The 17680-nt window shown below is 45.7% G+C and overlaps 1 protein-coding gene across 5 annotated transcripts in view; it reads right to left on the bottom strand.

Moving 5' to 3' along the window:
* CEMIP (cell migration inducing hyaluronidase 1) overlaps positions 1-17680 on the bottom strand; it is a 167154-nt gene that overhangs the window by 19468 nt on the left and 130006 nt on the right. For all 5 annotated transcript variants that reach the window (XM_081888407.1, XM_081888408.1, XM_081888409.1 and 2 more), the window contains exons 12-17: positions 14032-14207; positions 12575-12784; positions 6578-6783; positions 3651-3720; positions 2325-2453; positions 1293-1378 (exon numbers count right to left, since the gene is read on the bottom strand). In XM_081888407.1, the coding sequence (XP_081744533.1) occupies positions 1293-1378; positions 2325-2453; positions 3651-3720; positions 6578-6783; positions 12575-12784; positions 14032-14207 (877 nt within the window). The remainder of the gene's footprint in view (positions 1-1292; positions 1379-2324; positions 2454-3650; positions 3721-6577; positions 6784-12574; positions 12785-14031; positions 14208-17680) is intronic.

Here is a 17680-nt window from a genome sequence, read left to right as displayed (position 1 = left end):
AACAACAACAACAATAACAATAATAATAATAATTTATTATTTATACCCCACCCATCTGGCTGGGCCTCCCCAGCCACCCTGGGCGGCTTCCATAAAAACCAAAAATACAGTAAAATATCACACGTTAAAAACTTCCCTGAACAGGGCTGCCTTAAGATGACTTCTGAATGTCAGGTAGTTGTTTATCGCTTTGACATCTGCTGGAAGGGCGTTCCACAGGGCGGGCGCCACTACCGAGAAGGCCCTCTGCCTGGTTCCCTGTAGCTTTGCTTCTCGCAATGAGGGAACCGCCAGAAGGCCCTCGGCGCTGGACCTCAGCGTCCGGGCAGAATGATGGGGGTGGAGACGCTCCTTCAGGTATACTGGACGGAGGCCGTTTAGGGCTTTAAAGGTCAGCACCAACACTTTGAATTGTGCTCGGAAACATACTGGGAGCCAATGTAGGTCTTTCAAGACTGGTGTTATATGGTCTCGGCGGCCGCTCCCAGTCACCGAAACAGACCAAAGGTCTGACTCAGAAAACAGATATGAAATATTTAGGGGGTGGGGCAGAGATATCAGCAATACATTCCAGACTTATAATACAAATCATTAAATAAAAACACCATCGGCATGGATATCTTCCAGGGGGATGAGCTGCATTTCCAGGAAACCTTAGTTTGTAAAGCTGCTTTATTGTATTGTCATTTATAGGCTGGCAGGGGGAGAGATTGACTTAACTTCTGCTTTAATAACTTAAGCAATAAAATAATACCGAGCAGAAATAACTTTTATTTTATTGATATTTTTATGGCTCTTTTGTTGATTTTATCCTTATATGTTGCACTCCGCCTTGCTGTATTTAAAAAAAAATGAAAGTGCAGAGTGTAAATTCAAAAGTAAATCAGCAGGGAGAGGTTTAACACTGAGGACTAGAAGAGAATATGATGCAGGTACGGCAGGGGAACAAGGTAAGGACTTAAAAAGACTGGTGTTAAATCCTGCTGGGAGAAGGGAGTTGGCTGAAGGAAAGTTAACAGCAGGTCCCTACCATGCATTTAAAGGACACAACTTTCCCCCAAAGAATCCTGGGAACTAATAAAGTACCCAGAATTCCTTGGGGAAAATCACATGCTTAAGATGTGGCTGAATGTATGTGGATCTGTTGAAAATCTCCCCCTTCCACACAGAAACATACATATCCCCCCAAACAATTAAAAGGTTATGATGGTTATGATCAGCATTCATTCCCCAGCCTGAGCTGCAAAAAGAGGACTCTACTTTCCAAATAAAACCAATCAAAATCAGATTACCTCCCCGCGATCAGAGTCAGGATGGGCCTTTTGTCCTTGGCAGATGCTGGCGTCGTTTTAACTCCATTGTCAATGATCATTCCAGCCTGGAAAAGAAGGGAAGGAAGGAGGGATTCTGTCAGCCAAATCCTTAGGAGGGAAATATATAAGCATGCAAACTTACATACATAGATGCACGTACTTTCAATGCATTCACTTTACACCAGCAAAAGAATTTGGAACATTGCCTGGCACAACCAGATTGTACCATCATTTTGTTTTAATGCACCTGAGGGTTTGAATGTTTACCAGCTCTCCATAATAGCAAGCTATGTTAGAGAGCAGAGGTGAGGAGCTTCTTGCTCAGGGTCCAAATGTGGTCTTTCCAGGCTCTCTATTTGCCCATTGAGACTATTCCCCAGGCCATGCCCCCTACAAGACCTACTATGTGCTTTTTTTAAGAAGACTGAATAATTGTTTCAGCACCTACTCGTTCCCTGCTCACCCCAAAGGCCAAACAACACAACACATTAAATGAATATTTTTTTCTTGACACGTCTAGTTTCACCCCCCTCCCCTCCTCCTAAACAGCCCTGGGGACATCCAGCTACTGGACACATGAAATACATTAATGCATTTAACACCTTGTCTAGTTTGGGTCCTGAGTGCAGTACTCATTATGTGTCACAAACGTTGGTTGCTGCTTCAACAGATCTTGGCATTTGAGAAACAGCGCATGTTTGTGTGTGCATGCCTATTTAGTGAAACTTACAGACAACAACATGCAACAATCAGCTGGGAATTAAAAGAGAAAAAGGCCTCTTTATCCATCACTCTCCTCCATCTAGAGCCAAAAGTTGGAGCTAACTAAAAACAGCATTTGTAGATAAAAATGCTTGGAGTAGGGCAGGGAGACAACGTATGCTGTTGATATTATGGAAGCAGAATGGTGGCCAATAATGCCTTGACACTGAGATTGGAAAAGGGTGGGGGGGAGGACAGCATTTGGAAAAAGAAGATAGGAACTTAATTTCCAATTGCATGTGTACTCACTCGATAGTTTGAATGTGCCCGATTGTTATAGAACGTCCCCATTGGAATGTGCTCAGAGTAGCCAGGGGGATACATTCCTGCAGAGAGTCCCGTCGGTACGTGATGCAAAACAAACCAAAACCCGGTTTCCTGCAAGAGAGAACACAACAGATTCAGCCTATGCCAGACTTGGGGTACGTGAGATATTCAAAACAGCGAAAAGCAGAAGCCTGCACGTTGGTGGGGCGGGGCGTGTGGAGGGAACTAAGTACAACCATTCGTTTTGGGAAACACTCGTTCTGCCAGCACAAGGATTGTTACGTCTGCCAGGGAACTTGCCCCCTCCTTTCCCTGTGTGTGTCCCACGGCCTCCCCAATCTGCACTTAAAGGTTGGGGGGATGACCCAGAACAGTGATGGGAAAGGTAAAGGGTAAAGGGACCCCTGACCATTAGGTCCAGTCGTGGCCAACTCTGGGGTTGCGGTGCTCATCTCGCTTTATTGGCCGAGAGAGACGGTGTACAGCTTCCGGGTCGTGGCCAGCATGACTAGGCCGCTTCTGGCGAACCAGAACAGCACATGGAAACGTTGTTTACCTTCTCGCCGGAGAGGTACCTATTGAGCTACTTGCACTTTGACGTGCTTTCGAACTGCTAGGTTGGCAGGAGCAGGGACCGAGCAACGGGAGCTCACCCCGTCGCGGGGATTCGAACCGCCAACCTTCTGATTGGCAAGTCCTAGGCTCTGTGGTTTAACCCACAGTGCCACCTGCATCCCCGATGGGAGAGGTAGGGTTGCCATTATTTCAAAAAGTAAAAACGAGGACAGCCCGGATGTATCACCAACGAGAGGTGGGTGGGGAGTTCCATTACACAGCCAAAAGTCCTCGCACTAATGGAACGGGTCATTGAATGCTGCCAACTGTGCTCTGAGATCTCGCACAAGGCAGGTGGAATAATAATAATAATAAATTTTATTTATATCCCGCCCTCCCCAGCCGAAGCCGGGCTCAGAAATGAGTCAGGATTTTGTTTCCACCCCAAACTGTATTAAGGCATTGTGCCTGGTTTTCAGAACAGACACAAACAGCTTTTGTTTCATCAGGAACCTGAAAGGTTGTAGTGGGGTGGGGGATTAGAATCCCAAGGTTATTCCAGCTGGAATCCTAGAACTGTAAAGTTGGAAGGGACCCCAGGGGTCATCTAGCCACCCAACCCCCTGCAATGCAGGAATCTCAAAATGTGGTCTCCCATCCAATTTGAAACCAGACCAGACCCTGCTCAGCTGTGCAAATGTACTAGCAGTTTTATTGCTGCACCACTAGGCAATTGTTTCCCTTTGCACTCACTTCGGATCCTGCAGCTGCACAGTTTATAAGGTTGTTGTGTGGGTTGGCCAGCCAGAAGGTAGAGACTGCACTGTTGGTTAGATGGGAAAAGACAAGCGTAAACAAACAAAAACACACAATTCCCAAATGGAGTGTGCAGAGGGAAGGGCATTACAGTCGTGCCTTGGAAGTCGAACGGAATCCATTCCGGAAGTCTGTTTGACTTCCAAAACATTCGGAAACCAAGGCGCGGCTTCTGATTGGCTGCAGGAAGCTCCTGCAGCCAATCGGAAGCCCAGGAAGCCCCGTCCAACATTCGGGTTCCAAAGAACATTCTCAAAGCAGAACAGTCACTTCCAAGTTTGCGGCATTCGGGAGCCAAAACGTCCAAATACCAAGGCGTTTGGGATCCAAGGTACAACTGTATATTTAATCAGGTTATATAACTGAGCAGGTTATATAACTGAGCAGAGAAGTTTTCCTTTACAGAACAGAGTAACTTTGATCTCTCTCTCTCTCTTACCACCACCATGGAAAAGAGCCTTAGTAAAATGGCAGGACACCTGCTTTGCCTGCAGAAGGTCCGGGATTCAATCCCTGGCATCTCCAGGAGAGCTGCTGCCAGTCAGTGCAGACAGCACTGAGGCAGATGGACCCATGTTCTGACTCAGCACAAGGCACCTTCCTGTGTCGCTGTCACAGCATCCTTACAGCTGTCATACTTGCGACACAGCCCAGCCTTGAAAGCCTTTCGGAATCCCAGAAGGAATTTCTATGGCTATGAAACTATCCTATATCAATTATGTTATATGCCGCGATGAATGTTTCCGCATTTGAGTCAGCAAAAAAGGAAGCAAAGGAAAACCTCTAGGAAGCCCCGAGTTTGCTAGGGATTGGCTTAAGTAAGAACCTGATTGACTTTTCATGCTTTCATGGTATCTGAAATCCCTGAAGGATTTAAAGGTACTTGTTTGGCAAACAGCTTGACTTTCATGGTCACTTGCTTGGCCAAGTCCTGGCTGGCACTGAAATTATCTCGCATATTGCCTATTTCCCAGGGTTCACATGGCTATTAAAACATAATGCTATAAAATGTGTCTGTTTCCAGCCAAACTCCCTTTTTGAAAAGAATATATCGTTTTGCTCAAATCTCATACACATTCCTGCCTTGAAATTGAGATATAGTTTGCACGTAACACTAAGCCAAAGCACAGCTAGAAGTGAATGTGTGAGCATGTGTACTTGCAAGGAAAAAACACACACACCTGCTTTGCTCCTCCATGATTTGGCTTGGTGTTCTATCCAAATCTGGGCTCATGGATTATCTTGATCCAGATAAGTTACAAGCTGTAACTAAGGTTTGCTCTTGACTCATGATTTGTCTAGAGCATGACAAACCACTAAAACCAGCCATATTAACACATGGCTTAGCTCACAGCAGCAGGACTGGAGGATTTTTCCTGCAGAGTGGCAGAGATTTTCCTGCAAATATCTGGATGCTTGCACAGTTATACTTAGCCATACTTAGGCTTAACGTTACTTGCAAAACTGTCCCAATAGTTTGTTAGTCTTTGTGGCTGCCAGTATAGATCACAAAACATTTTACGTTGCAGCCCAGGGGTGGATCTACACACAGAAATAAAACGCTATAAATAAGTCAGAAATTAAATTGTTATAACAAAAGGAGAAAAACCGCTATGGAAAATTGCTTAGATTTTTTTTCTTGCTCTCTGGGGCCATCTGGTGTTACATGTTTATAATGCATTCAAAATGCTGTTTCTTGACTAATGTAGCCTAATGTACTAATGTAATGGAATCCCAGGTATGCAAGACTTTTTTCTTGCCACAGTTTACTGTGACATACGCTGTGGACATCCTCAACATTGAAACTCTGGTATACCTGGGTTGCCATGCACTAAATAATAACAGACAGCACCCTACCTTTAAGTACTAATCTTTGATTTGAATATGAGAGATTAATTACAGCTGTGTTGTATACAACAGTATATTCCGTTTCCCTCGTGTCTATTTTCCTATTATATTCAAGCTTTCATACAATGTAAAAACCACTTCCAGGGATCTAGCGGAATTTGGTGGAAGATTCGCATTCTTTTCCATGTTTAATTGCTTCCAGAAAAAAATCCATGGAAGTAAAGTGATGAAAGTCGGGGAGCTATCCCAGCATACATTTCTTGTCATTTTCTTAGAAGAGCAGAAGCACATATTTGTGGAAAGAGTGGGGGAGCAGCGACATCTAATGTCGTTTGTTGTTGTGTCACAGGTGTGAATGAAATTTAGCACAACATGCTTGTATATCGGTCAAAAAGCCACAGTTCCCTAACACAACAGGTATTGCTGTGTGAAACGAACATTAGAAAACACGAGTAGTGCCAGCATTATAACCAGGAAAACTAATGCAATATTCCTCTCGCTTGAGTGTGTACCCAAGTCTCTCCCCACTGAGACTTGAAAGACTAAAAATGCTTCATTTTGGCTGTGATTTTCAAGGGGTGGGAGAGAGAGAGAGAAATGCACAGTGGAAATTTAGGTGATTTCTCTTTTCAAGCAAGGTTTAGGCAGGACAGATCCTGAAGCTGAGGCTCCAATACTTTGGCCACCTCATGAGAAGAGAAGACTCCCTGGAAAAGACCCTGACGTTGGGAAAGATGGAGGGCACAAGGAGAAGGGGACGGCAGAGGACGAGATGGTTGGACAGTGTTCTTGAAGCTACGAACATGAGTTTGACCAAACTGCGGGAGGCAGTGGAAGACAGAAGTGCCTGGCGTGCTCTGGTCCATGGGGTCACGAAGAGTTGGACATGACTAAACGACTAAGCAACAATAATAGGAATAAGAAGCTTCCCAATGGGATGTAATGGTACACTAAGATACACCAGGCAAATCAGTTCTATAAGCCAAAGGAAATTAGAAGTTTGTTTTTTGACTCACTTGCAGTCCTGTCTAGGTTTGGGGATGTATCCTGGGTAAGCTCCTTCTGTGATCGTCTTGCACATCTTTGTGTCTCGGTCAGAGGGCAGCAACGTGCTGGGTTTCACCAAGAGTCCAAGGCAGTGATCAAAAGTATTGCGTACCTCAGGGCCGTCTTCGGTAAAAAAGCAGTGTCCAAGCGTGTCATACCCAACAACACCCTTGACCTGTGGATATAAAAAAGGGAGAGGGCATGGATACGAGGCTGGTCTTCCTTGATGCTCAGAACATCACCTTGCCTAGATGTAATTGTGAGGCTCATGGCATTAATGATGTTCAACTTAAAAACAACCTGTGAAACAATGCTGAGAGTATCTAATGCAGGGGCCCATGGGCAGGATGCGGCCCAATCACCTTCTCAACAGAGCCAGTGTGGTGTAGTGGTTAAGAGCGGTGGACTCGTAATCTGGTGAACTGGGTTCGCTTCCCCGCTCCTCCACATGCAGCTGCTGGGTGACCTTGGGCCAGTCACACTTCTCTGGAGTCTCTCAGCCCCACTCACCTCACAGAGTGTTTGTTGTGGGGGAGGAAGGGAAAGGAGAATGTTAGCCGCTTTGAGACTCCTTCGGGTAGTGATAAAGCGGGATATCAAATCCAAACTCTTCTTCCTCTTCTTCAATCTGGCCCACGGATGGTCTGGAAATCAGCATGTTTTTACATGGGTAAATGAGGGTTATTGTATTTTAATATTCTGTTGGAAGCCGCCCAGAGTGGCTGGGGAAACCCAGCCAAATGGATGGGGTATAAATAATAAATTCTTATTAATATTATTATGAGTAGAATGTGCCCTTTTATTTAAAATGCATCCCTGGGTTATTTATGGGGCATAGGAGTTCATTCATTTCCTGCCCCACCAAAAAGAAGAAAAAAAATAGTCTGGCCCACCACATGATCTGAGGGATGGTGGACCGGCCCACAGCTGAAAGAGGTTGCTGACCCCTGATCTAATGGGACAGGATCGCGGGAAGTTGCCTTATACTGGGTCACTTCCAAACTTTGCATTAACAACACTTTTAACAGTCCTGGCTTCTCTTCCCAAGAATCCTGGGAACTGTAGCTTGCCTGACCCACAATTCTCAACACCTTAACAAACTACACTTCCCATGAGTCTTTGGGAGGAAAGCATGTTGTGGATGCAACCTTTGTAGATCCAGCCTTTGAGTATCTACTCTGGCTTGCAGCGGCTTGGGCAAAGTCTCTCTTATCACCTGCAAGCTGATCCTTTTTAACTCAATGTCCCAGGGATGGAGCCTGAGGACTTTCTGCATGCAATGGACGTCCCTGAGATAAAAGGAACCTTGAAAAAGGAAATGAGGTACCATCTATAGCTCATCTACATTACGGTTTGGACACATTTCTTCTTAAACCAGTTTAAAGCTAAAAAACAGAGGCAAGTCATTACGTCTTATTTCCATCAGAGATGAAGGCAGCATGATTCAGATCAGCTGATGATGATTCAGATCAGTGTACCATTCCATTGTAGGAGTGCATCACACTCATTTTGAAGGGGTTGACATGCACAAGGGTTTTCTTGCATCTGCATGTTGTTGGCTGGTGCCAAGTGTGTCCCTGAGCATGTACTAAGAGCCCTTCATTGACTTCATTGCCACTGTAATCAGGAATCCACATTGCAACATGTGAAAACCACGTCTGAGAAGAGCATCAGTGTTATGTACTGAGTTGAATAGGATCCGAAAAGGCAACAGTCTGATTGGTCCTAGAACAATAGGATTCAGAATGCAGCAGTCTGATTGGTCCACAGGAGCCACCCAATCCAGCTCCAGGTGGATGGGAATCCACAACCTGATTGGCCTACAGGAGAATCCCGGAATTAGCCAATCTCATGGGGCCCATTGTGTAAGTAATGTATATAAGGCAGACATTCTGGGGGAACTTCCGTTCCTCCTCACCACTATGAGCTGAATAAAGAGCATGAAATCCACTCTCGACTCCGAGTAAATTTCAATCAGGATGCCCCTAGATTTGCTGGGAATATATATATATTTAAATCACTTTCTGTGCATGCACATATAAGATGGCATGGCTTTAAATCAGAGGGCTTATAAATGCTGGACTCCTAAATTCAGGGGCGGACTTCATATGGCATTTGTCCTTTCCAGCAAAGGAGCATCGTCAATCTCAAACTGAATTAATGACACCAGATGCAAGCATTGCCGCAGCTAGTGGGCCCTCATGCGTATTCCTCAGAGTATTATCCACCATAAATCTATAGAGTATGCCAATAGTTTCTGGCATGACATACTCCCTGCGTTCATCCAGCCCTCTCCACAACAAGCCTTGGTATAAATCAGGCCAGAATTTAATGTTGTGGCTCAGCAGATTGTAACACACACATTTGCAAAGTAATGAGGAAAGCAGGATGTGGTGGGCTTTTAATGCACTGCTGCTGGCGAGAGTAATATTTCAGACGTTTTTACATGCAAAAGGTGGCATGAGCCCAAGCCTATCTAGATTTGCTCCACTAGCAGAGGATGCAATTATGTAAGATCATTTAAATACAAGATTAGCCAGCCCCTTACAGTCTCTGCAATCCAGATAGTCACAGACAAACTAAGGGGTGGGCAGAGATCCACATCTTTTCAATGCATCTTATGGCTGAAATGCTGACTATATATTTATTATATCGTTTCTGCTGCAATAATTTTGTCAGCGCTTTCGCATCCAAATCCCTAAACTGTTTTACTTGGAGAACAGCCCTGCTATTTTGGTGGAACTGGTTCCCCAAGTACGAGCGGTGGTTGTATATGCATTTGCACAAGATCCCCAGGAAAGTACTGTTTTACTCAGGAGTAATCCCTACCGAGTCCAATGAGGCTTACTCCCACAAATGTAGTGTTACCCTCTGCCGGCAGTTAGATACACACAGGTGTAAGAAGAGAGAGAAAGTGGTATGCAAGGAGGTCAAATGGCAACGAAATGCAAAAAGAACAGGCTGTGCACATCCGATTACATCTCAAAATGGATGTAAAATCAGAGCAGCGACCAGAAAATCCCTTGAGGTAGCTGCTTTCTTCATTCCTATCAACTTGACCATGTTTCCTTCCCCATTGCTTGCTTTTTGGCTGTGGAAGTGCCGAGGAAGGAACGTGGCTCCTGACCAGAATTTCTTTGAACTAAATATAATTTTGCTCCTTGGAAAAGGGCAAAAATGAGAAGCTGGACGCTTCCAAATCCTCTAAAACCGACCCGCCCATTTGAGCCACTGCAATGTCACACTCTGAATATTTGAGTTGGCGGTGGCAGCAGCACCCTGAAAAAAATATCGATCAGTGCAAGATCAGGGCTTAAAATTAGAATCAGTTAATCAGCAGCTGTGTGGCCACTGCAGAAGAAGTATTTACGGTACCATAACCAGGATGTGTGGGACGTGGGTGGCGCTGTGGGTTAAACCACAGAGCCTAGGACTTATTGATCAGAAGGTCGGCAGTTTGAATCCCCGCAACAGGGTGAGCTCCTGTTGCTCGGTCCCTGCTCCTGCCAACCTAGCAGTTTGAAAGCATGTCAAAGTGCAAGTAGATAAATAGGTCTGGCGGGAAGGTAAACGGCGTTTCTGTGCGCTGCTCTGGATTGCCAGAAGCGGCCTAGTCATGCTGGCCACATGACCTGGAAGTTGTACGCCGGCTCCCTCGGCCAATAAAGCAAGATGAGTGCCGCAACCTCAGAGTCGGCCACGACTGGACCTAATGGTCAGGGGTCCCTTTACCTTTACCTTTAACCAGGATGCTTTCTACCACTTAACAGGCCTCTGGCCATCCTTGCTTTGGAGTTAATATGTCCATTAGGTTCCTTGCTCATCTGACATGCTACTCTCCCCATGTGGCTACAAATCGGAAAGCAGTTGTAGTAACAGGAACAGGAACATAGACTCTGATCTATGGTAAATTAATAAATGCTAATCTAAGAAGGACCCTTTCTCGTAACACTAGAATCTGTAGACATGCAAGGTTGGAAGTTTCAGGACAGACAAAGGGAAAGACTTCTGAATTCAGCACACAGTTAAACTTTGGAACTCCTTGCCACAAGAGGCAGCAGTAGGCACCAACGTGGATGGCTTTAAAAGAGGATTAGACAAATCCATAGAGGAGAAGCCTGTCCCATCATTGTTATCCTCTGCCTCCATGGTTTAAGCAAGCCTATCCAGAAATGTAGAATATTTATGTTTGATTTTAGTGTATTGTTGATTTTAATTTTTTTTAACTGATAATTTCATTGTTTCAGTCCCTTTGTAAACTGCTTTGTGGTGTGTGTTTTTCACAGGCACGCAATATTTAATTTTTATGAAGTAAATAATAAAAATGTAGAAGGAAACGCAGCTAAAATCCTTGAAGCCTTGTTTTAAAAAAACCTGAATATGAATCAAGCCATCACCATTAAAAAACACAGATAAAAATCAATAAAACTTTTAAAATAATTATAGCTGCCCACTCTACATGTCTGGGTAGGCTTGCAAAAACAAGAAAGTTCCCAGCTGCGTCTAAAGTATTATTGCTATTTTTATTTCTTACCCTACAGGTCTGAGGGTTGATCACAAGAATTAAAAGAATCAAATATTAAAAACAATTAAAACAGATTTCAATCAAGAGAAGAGGGTGAGTTCTAAACAAAAACCAGCGTAAAGAGAATATGGTAAAGAGGAAGTGTCTCCCACATGTTATGAAAACTATGAGGAAAATTCCAGAAACACCTCTTGGAGGGAGGAATTCCACAGTTCAGGGACTGCTACTCTCCAGGGCAATGCAATCATCTGGGCTGCCGCCACCCCAAACTTCAGAGGGCAATGGGGCTACAAGGAACCAAGAGGGCAAGGGTTTCCTGCCTAATTTCAAGAGGCAGGGAGTTCCAAAGCATGGCTCCTGCCACACTACAGGATTGATGCCTTACAAATAATAATAATAATAATTTATTATTTATACCCTGCCCACCTGGCTGGATTTCCCCAGCCACTCTGGGCGGCTCCCAACAGAATATTAAAACATGATAAACCACCAAACATTAAAAACTTCCCTAAACTGGGCTGCCTTCAGATGTTTTCTAAAAGTCAGATAGTTGTTTATTTCCTTGACATCTGATGGGAGGGCGTTCCACAGGGCGGGCGCCACCACTGAGAAGGCCCTTTGCCTGGTTCCCTGTAACCTCACTTCTCACAGTCAGGGAACTGCCAGAAGGCCCTCGGAGCTGGACCTCAGTGTCCGGGCTGAACGATGGGGGTGGAGAAGCTCTTTCAGGTATACTGGGCTGAGGTAGTTTAGGGCTTTAAAAGTCAGCACCAGCACTTTGAATTGTGCTGAGAAACATACTGGGAGCCAATGTAGGTCTTTCAGGACCGGTGTTATATGGTCTCGGCGGTCACTCCCTTTGCAAATTCAGTTGCAAAGGCCAGCCTAAAAAATACGGCTTTCAAAAGATGTCTGAAAAAACTGGTAGGGAGTTTTGCAGGGCACGGCCTGCCAAAAAGAAAGCTTAGCTCAGGGGCCAGCAACCTTTTTCAGCTGTGGGCCGGTCCACTGTCCCTCAGACCATGTGGTGGGCTGGACATTTTGGGGGGGGTGAACGAATTCTTATGGCCCACAAATAACCCAGAGATACATTTTAAATAAAAGGACACATTCTGCACATGTAAAAACACGCTGATTCCTGGACTGTCCGTGGGCTGGATTGAGAAGGCGATTGGGCTGGATCTGGCCCCGGGCCTTAGTTGGCCTACCCCTGGGCTTAGCCCCTAGTGAAGGCCAGCCATACCTCAGGGACACATCGCAGCACCTGAAGTGCCCCATCAGAGCATCTCAGTGATTGTTTTGATGCATTAGGAATCAGCCCTTCTGGTACTTTGGCCCCACGTTTTTGAAGTTATTAGCACCTAGGTAGACCTGCAGACCAGCAGCACCAACACTTTGAATTGTGCTGGAAGAGATGGTGAACGAATCTCAAGTTTCTTACCAGCAGACCATTGGAGCCATGGATGGTGACACAGCGAGAAAAGGCATGGTGGATGGAGATGTCTTTCACGTAGGTAGGAGGGTGGTAGCCGCCCTTCTCATCCACATCTCCGGACATGTGGAAGTGGATTGGGTAGTGTCCCAGTGACTGCTGGCCCATGTGCTTCAGTTCAATCCCTTCCATGTGGACAGACTTAAATCCAAGGCCAAGCTAGAGAACAACACACACACACACACACACACACACACATCATCATCATCATCATCATCATCAACCGGCGGGCTTGAAACTTGTGCAAGACGCTTTCAAGGTTGTTGTTTTCGTTTGTCAAACAAGTGTGATCCAGTGCTTTTAAAGCCACATCTGCACTATACATTTAAAGTGGTATCAAACCACTTCAAGAACTTATCACTTCCTCCAAAGAATTCTGGGAGGTGTAGTTGTTAAAGCTACTGACAGTTGTTAGGAGACCCATTGAAACTAATGGATCTTGAGTAGAACAATGGATGCAATCCAATAAGGACATAGGAAACTGCCTTATACTGAACCAGACCATCTAGCTGTCAGCCTACACTCGAGTAGGACCCTGGCAGACACACATGCCCGACTGGCATGTTCTCTCCCTCCTGGTCGATTGTTCGGGAGCTTCAAAAGCTTTCTTCTGCCCGAACATCACAGCGATCAATGCCAACAGACATCGGCACACTTAGGGATCCACAGAGTTTGCGCATTTCACATGACAGACCTCAGCAACTCAGCATTTTGGCTAATCTACTTTATTTACATATAAACACACATGGAGCACTGCAACATGGCTCCCTCTCTCTCTAGCATCAGAGAGCACAGAGAATGAACAAAGGACAATAGTCCCACTTCACGGAACACAGTGACACAAACATCCTGTCTCCATCACTTCCCACTTTGTGGAGTCAAAACATACACTGTCATGTGATAGACAACAATCCTATGACTGCAATCACGGAACAGGAATTCTAACACTAGCTCAGTACTGGGTCCATCTAGCTGATGTACTGTCTACATTGACAGGCAGGAGCCCTTGGGGATTTCAGACCAGGAATTTAACCTACAACCTTCTGCATGCAAAGCAGATGCTCTACCACTGAACTTCCCCCCCAAACTTTACCGTATATTTTTTTGCTTTTTAGAATTGTTTGCTATCATTTTGTACACAGCTTAGGAGACTGTTGTTTGGTACAAAAGGGCACATGAGTATAGGAGCTGCATAAATAAATTCTCATCTTGAAAAGTATTGCACATAGATCAATTGGCACGATTGTACCCACACTACATAAAATTTCTGCCACCAACATAAAGTCTGTGATTGGATATGTTAGATACAAGTGCTCAATGTAATGTCAGACTCCCCCAGCCACATGGAAGAAATGTCCCAGCACAGGGGTGAAAAAACCCAGCAATACATGAACACCAAGCGATACCTTGATATGGCCTCCAAAGGTGTCAAAATCAAAGAAGGAACATAGATCACTGTTGTAATTGTAGCATTCCTTGGCCATCTCTCCCATCACGAGAATGTTGCGACTTAGCAAGCCTACTTCTGCTCTCATGTCCACTCCATCGATCACCTCTCCCGTGTGAAGGTAGTTTGCTTTTCCTAAAGGAGCAGGAAACGAAAATTCGCCATTAACAAATCCATTCTCTAACGTCTATTTATTTCAATTTCAATTTCAATTTGAATTTCAATTTCTTTTATTCCACAGGATTTATATACTGTTTAATTGCCATACGACCACAAAGCAGTCAGCAAACATAACAAAGCAATGAAATTATCAGCAAAATAGGCACCTGCCAGATCAATAGCCCTTTGATTTGTTGGCATCTTGATTCCATACTTCCAAGTTTGACTGTTCCAGCTATTCCAGTGTGATGCCACAGAACAGGGGCCAGCAAACTTTTTCAGCAGGGGGCCAGTCCACTGTCCTTCAGACCTTGTGGGGGGCTGGACTATATTTTGAGGGGGGGGTGAACGAATTCCTATGCCCCACAAATAACCCAGAGTTGCATTTTAAAAAAAGCACACATTCTACTCATGTAAAAACATGCTGATCCATCCATGGGCTGGATTTAGAAGGTGATTGGGCCAGATCCGGCCCCTGGGCCTTAGTTTACCTACCCATGCCACAGAACTTCAGGGGTTTTTACAGCTTAAGTGTACTGCTAGGGGCCTTACGTCATTTCAAAAGTCGGCCCAGCTGCTGATAGGAGGCTGCTTTGTACAGAGTCAGACAACTGGTCCCTCTCATTCAGCATCCTCTGCATCAGGGGTGAGCCACCCTATGGCCCTCCAGGTGTTCCTGAACACCTATCAGCCCCAGAGAAGCATAGCCAAAGTTCAGAGATAATGGGAGTTGTAGTCCAGGAACAGATGGAGGACACCACAGGGACTACCCACTAGTCTACTGTTCACAGCAGCAGCTCTTCGGGGTTTTCTGGAAGAGGTCTCTTCCAGCCCTACCTGGAGATGCCAGCGATGGAAGCCTTCTGCATACAGAGCAAGTGTCCTACCGCTGGGCTATTATTGTTTTATAAAGGTAAATAAATAAATAAATTGCCCACCACACCTTAAAGGTAAAGGGACCCCTGACCATTAGGTCCAGTCGTGACCGACTCTGTGGTTGCGGCGCTCATCTCGCTTTATTGGCCAAGGGAGCCAGTGTACAGCTTCCGGGTCATGTGGCCTGCATGACTAAGCCGCTTCTGGTGAACCAGAGCAGCGCACGGAAACACTGTTTACCTTCCTGCCGGAGTGGTACCTATTTATCTACTTGCACTGGTGTGCTTTTCAACTGCTAGGTTGGCAGGAGCAGGGACCGAGCAACGGGAGCTCACCCTGTGTTGCAAATTGCCCAGAATGGGTGGAGCAACCAAGTCAGATGGGCAGCATATACAGAAATCATCATCACCACCACTATGAATGTTCACTGCAAAGTAAGTGAATTAATTTACAAGCGTACACACATAGGATTGCAGCTTACATATTGCAGTTCATACACAAACGCAAACACACACATAGATGAATGATTCTTTCTTGCGTCTTCCCCTCACCCTCTACAAACCAGAGAAGACTTTTTAAACTTCTCCCTCCTCCATATGTCACTGCGTCTTTTACACACAGACACACCATGTCTTCCCTGATTCAGCTGTTTTGCAATGGGGGTGGGGGAGGAAGGACGCAGGAAGAGATTATCTTACTGCCCACATTCTGAACTGGTCCAGTAAAAACAAGCAATACACTCATTAAATAAATGCTGCACTCAAGGAGCATATATGTTTTACACTTGCAGATATTTTCTTTCGGGAGAGGCGTGCATATATAACTGGAAACAAATGCCCAAAGCTCAGAAATAGCCAAGTCAGAATTGTTCCTTGCAAAGAAGATATAGGAGAAGGGTTATCTGCTTTAAAACAAGAAAACAGGCAGAATGCCCATCATTTTTATGAGGAGGAATGAATATTTCAATGTGCCTGGAAGCTGCTATGCAACTCTCTGGGCCTGCCATTCAGTGGCAGGGACGCGGGTGGCGCTGTGGTCTAAACCACTGAGCCTCTTGGGCTTGCTGATCGTAAGGCCGACAGTTCAAATCCGTGTGACAGGGGTGGGCTCCCGTTGCTTTGTCCCAGCTCCTGCCAACCGAGCAGTTCGAAAGCATACCAGATAAATAGGTACCACTGTGGCGGGAAGGTAAGCGTCGTTTTCATACGCTCTGGCTTCCGTTACGGTGTTCCGTTAACCAGAAGCTGTTTAGTCATGCTGGACAGATGAAAAGAAATGCTGTCGGTGGACAAATGCTGGCTCCCTTGGCCTGAAAGTGGAGATGAGCTCTGCACCCCATAGTCAAATTTGACTGGAATGAACTGCCCAGGAATCCTTTATCTTTACCTTTTCACCATTCAGTGGCAACTCACTGCAGAATCGCCATCAGTGAGAGGTGATGAGCTTCAGCACATGGTTTTGCCCTAACTGCAACCATGTCCATGGGTTCAGTGTTTTTAGTCCTCCGTCACAGAACAAGGGTGGGTGTTGTAGCCCTGTCTGAGTTCTGTTGCCAAGCAAGCAGGGTCTCTGAGGAACTCTTGCCTGAGAGCAGAATCGACACACAAAGTCTCACAGTCCAGAGGTCAGGGAGTCCAGATGATCACAGACTCAAGGGTCCAGATAGGAAGCAGGAAGTAGCAAGGTAGGACCAGGAACTACAGGGTTGTTTGCAGCATCTGACTGCTGCTGAGAGCTCTGTTTAAGAAGGCTGAAGCCAGCTGGTTCTCATCAGTGCCTTCTCCTCTTGTGTCCTTGAAGGCTGATCAGCTGCAGGTGGAGTCACTCCCCCTTCAGGCTGCTGTTCAGTGAATCCTGGCCCATGACAGTGGGGAAACTGTGTCCAGTGAGCCAATTTTTGCGTACCAGCCATTTTCCCCAAACCATGCCCATCTGTCATCAGTTGACATGATTGCCAAACAGTTCCCTTCAGGGAAAGAGCTGGAAAAGCAGACATCGTCCTGCCCCTGCAGAGAGCAGGACTAAACTGTCCGCTTATCCTGCCTGATTTTGCTTTGCCAGGGCATTTCTTGTGAGGAACACGCTGGTGAAGCAGACCCCACAACCACCACCACCTCGCAGGTCAACTTTGAAAGGAGGACAGGACTTGCCACCTATTGGTCAGTGGATACCACCAGATGATTGACATGTAGGTGGCCCCACCCACCTGCCAAGTTTGCCCACCACACTCCCGGGGCCAAAACGATTCTTCACTCCTGCCTCAGAGGACAATATTCACTTATAGAGGAAACCTAACGATGGCTGCGCTCGAAGGACACTACCGAGTGAGGACAAAACCTGTTCCATCTCCCAGGTGGCTCCAACTTGAGACTCAAGCCTGCCATTTAAGCTGTGCTTCCGAATTCTCAAGCCACAGTAGGATGGAACAAAGCGGGTGCCCAGAAGACTCTCTCTCAATGTGCACAAAGACACTGCAAATTGCCGACATAGCAGAACAGATGGCGGCTCCACATCCTGGCTACAACATGCCTTCGTGGGCAGAGGGAGCTATCCCACCCGCTTTGCGATGCAGT

The sequence above is a fragment of the Podarcis melisellensis genome (genome assembly GCF_964234715.1).
Source record: "Podarcis melisellensis genome assembly, chromosome: 14".
Classification (NCBI taxonomy): Eukaryota; Metazoa; Chordata; class Lepidosauria; order Squamata; family Lacertidae; genus Podarcis; species Podarcis melisellensis.
This window is presented reverse-complemented; position numbering and strand designations above follow the sequence as displayed.